We start from the raw sequence: 3,460 nt of genomic DNA on the forward strand, positions 1-3,460 counted from the left end.
AAAAAAAAAAAAAAAAACTTATCATCAATGATGATACATATTTTTTGGGTTCTATATCAACCACACATTAATGAGATGTGTAGATGTGTAGCCATGTACTCATGGGCCTCTTGAGGAGTATAAGAACAATGTAATAATTTTGGTCTATTGTGTGAACTATCTCCAACTCTAATTTATCGTAAAAAAAAAAAAATAGTTACACTAAATGTCTTATTTATTTATTTATTATTTTTAAGTGTTACTTCAATTGAATAATGTTGATATTATTAGTAGATATTATCCATCTACATATCAACAAAAATATCTATTATTAACCGATTATTATTTATGAGATAAGTAAATATTTAGTTCAAATAACAATGTTTCTAAATAATAATCAATGGTGTTCTTCTTTCTCCTATGTTAGAGATGAGTGGTTTATGACTATTTTTTTGTCTAAAAGTATCCCTCAAACCGTTCTTTTTTTTTTTATTAGTTTATGTAAAGAAGGACTTCCACACATATTTTTTTTTCTTTTTTTGTGATTTTATCGTTTGAGTGCAGCGCTTTTAGATTTTTATGTTTGCGTTGTTCATTTGATCCAGATTAACAAATTAATGTAATCCATTACAAATTTCAATAAATGACTTTACCGTTGTATTACTTCAAACACTTAAATTTCATTATATTTGTAGGTATATTGTTGTTATACGTTATTAATTTGAGTGTTGTAAATTTATTAAAATTTATTCTTTTTATTTTTAACAAATTTAAATTTATACAGTATCAATACATTCTACTATATAAATCAGTGAATATAATTTTTTTTTTAAAAGAACAATATTTCTCTCATCAATGTTGCTAATATAATTAAAAATAATGGCCACAATACAAAAATAAACATAAACTCTCCATGTATATTATATATATATATATATAGAAGTGACCAGCGGGTGCTACATAACCACCTCAGCTACTTTAGAGACCAATAAAATAAAACACCGGTCTTTCAAAATCACATTAAATTACATTATGAAACTTTTTTAGGGATGAATAATGAACTTTATAAGTATACAAACATTTTTCACCAACCAAACTCTAAAATTGAGCTCCTTGAAATGTTTGACCAAATTGCCAATTGGATGGTGCCACATTGTAACTTGTCATAGTTCTACCATCACTTGTGGTGACTTGAAATGAAAGGGGTTGACCATTAAGGTAAGAATTGCTTTGCCAATTTTGGCCCCAATTTCTTGACATGGATTGCCACCCAGTTCTTGAACCTTTTATGGAAACTGAATGAACATCTCCAGCACCACCAACATTAGTGACCAAAACTAGGTTGAAGTAAGAGTGTCCATTGATTGTGAACCTTATTCCTCCTTTTTTCATACATGGCACTCTGTTATCATCATCACCAAATCAAAGTTAAACAAAAATTCAAAATCATTACTTCTTAGACACATCAACAATTAATAATTTATTTTTTACATAGTATATATGCAATTTGAGGCTGGTTTTTATGTTTGGAATCGGCCTAAAATATTATATTTATATTTTAGCACATATCACTACATCAAGTTTAAAATATTCTTATTTTAATCTTTATTTTTATTACAACAAAGTGTTTTATGTCTCCACAATTACAATCGAGATTTAATGTAATTACAATTCTCTTCAATATCAAAGACTTGAAAACTAATGCGACGTGTCAGACCTATATAATATTTCTATAAATATTATTATCCTATCTTTTTACTCAACAAATATTTGACATGAAAGATGAAAATAAATGTTCTATAGAAACTATCCTAATTTTCCAATGGTTGTGAAAAGACCATACCAAGTTCTACAAAGAGAATAAGTGTTTAATCTTTATAACACGTTTCCAATAAGGGTGAAATTAGTTTTCAACATTTAATATCTTCACTTTATAAATTAGGTGGAAGTAAGGTATAGTTCTATATCAACAACACAATTAATTGTAGTTTTAAGTTTGGTATTTAATTTATATACACCACGGCTAGAATAAATAGTTTTTATACTCTCAATAAATTAATCATAATAGTTAAATTATTAAAAATATTTCACTTTAACTAAAATTATTTAAAAAATTACGCAAACAAATATTATAATCTGTCAATAATGTAAAAAAATTTACATTATATGAAAATTAAAATCTTTTAAGTTTGAGACATAATTGCCAAATTTATATATTCACTAACCTTCTAAAGGACACAGGCACAATTCCAGCCCTATATTCAGCAATTTGAAGGAAGGCAGGTTCAGCCATATCAAAATGTTGCAAAGGAGGGTTACACCAACCACCATTATTATTAGCCAAAGATGGATTTGGTGGACAAAAATTTGTGGCAGTAACAATAATAGAGCCAGGTTTGCACCATCTTGGATCATCATTGCATCTCATTTCATAGCAAGATCCACAACTTAAACCATTGTTGAATAAAGCAGTGCTTAGTGCTGCTGTGTTGGTTCCATATCCTTGGCTATACAAATTACCATATCCACATGCTCCACCTACATATATATAAAACAAATCAATATTAATAAACCTCAACATCTTAATTATCAAGAATCACATTTTCTAAAATAAATAAAGTAATAAATAATATATTTTCTTGACAAAGATAAAAATAGTAGTGTACTATTGTTGACTTTGTTCAACTTGAATTCTTTAAGTGATGTTTTAGTCATACAAATTGAAAATAATGTGTAAATTTTGTATTTAAATATAAAAATAGTTATTAAAGAAACAAACTAAGAACATTTTCTCAAATCAAAGGTAGGTATAAAATCCTTAAGACAACAAAATAACATTGCTAATTGGAAAAGTTTATAAGTGACAATTTTCAAAATTATAAATGTGTAACACATAAAAAAAACTAAGCAAGCTAATTGCATAACCATCACAAATCCTATAACTTTTAGTGTAAAGTTCATTAAAATAAAATATAGAATGAAACATTAAAAAGGAACAAAAGACTAAATATATAAAATAAAGAAATAAAAAAGCTAAATTAATTTATTAAACTCACCCATTGTGCCAGAAGCATCACCCCCACCATAGAAAGTGGCATGAGCACCCTCCCAACCACCATAATCAGCTATAGCACTTTGCATATTCATGTTAAAAAATAAAAAAATTAGACCCTTTAGAACAATGGAAAATTCTTGGTGTGCCATTCTAAGCTTTTGAGCCATTATGATTAAAAAAATGAAACAGAGGAGAAAACAGGGGAAGTTGCACTTAGTTTGATTTGTTGTGATGTCATAAGCTTAAAGGGGACCTCTATTTATAAGCAACATTTTGTTATCAACATGCACATATTCATGCTTTTTATTTTCTTTCCTAAAAGTCACATAACAAGTGACAAATCAATTGCACATGCGTTTGTTCTAATTGGGTTCCCAACCGCTAATTTTGTGGGGCATACCACTACACATAGAACTATCTTTCTTC

At 27.7% G+C, this 3,460-nt stretch overlaps 1 protein-coding gene across 1 annotated transcript; it reads right to left on the reverse strand.

Moving 5' to 3' along the window:
• Positions 1-876: 876 nt before the first annotated feature.
• CA-EXPA2 (alpha-expansin 2) lies at positions 877-3,230 on the reverse strand. The gene is made up of 3 exons (NM_001279041.1): positions 3,036-3,230; positions 2,205-2,517; positions 877-1,381 (listed from the first exon to the last, which is right to left on the reverse strand). Exons 1-3 carry the CDS (start codon positions 3,199-3,201, stop codon positions 1,078-1,080), a joined length of 783 nt encoding a protein of 260 aa, NP_001265970.1. The 5' UTR covers positions 3,202-3,230; the 3' UTR covers positions 877-1,077.
• Positions 3,231-3,460: the final 230 nt, after the last annotated feature.

This window comes from Cicer arietinum, chromosome 5 (assembly GCF_000331145.2).
Source record: "Cicer arietinum cultivar CDC Frontier isolate Library 1 chromosome 5, Cicar.CDCFrontier_v2.0, whole genome shotgun sequence".
Taxonomy (NCBI): Eukaryota; Viridiplantae; Streptophyta; class Magnoliopsida; order Fabales; family Fabaceae; genus Cicer; species Cicer arietinum.

Bases quoted from the DNA above. Each gene is read 5' to 3' on its own strand.
- CA-EXPA2 (NM_001279041.1), bottom strand. From the start codon at position 3,201: ATGGCTCAAAAGCTTAGAATGGCACACCAAGAATTTTCCATTGTTCTA. The intron at 2,518-3,035 runs GTGAGTTTAATA...ATATATATGTAG, and splicing joins TGATGCTTCTGGCACAATGG to GTGGAGCATGTGGATATGGT. The intron at 1,382-2,204 runs GTTAGTGAATAT...TGATGATAACAG, and splicing joins GTGCCTGTGTCCTTTAGAAG to AGTGCCATGTATGAAAAAAG.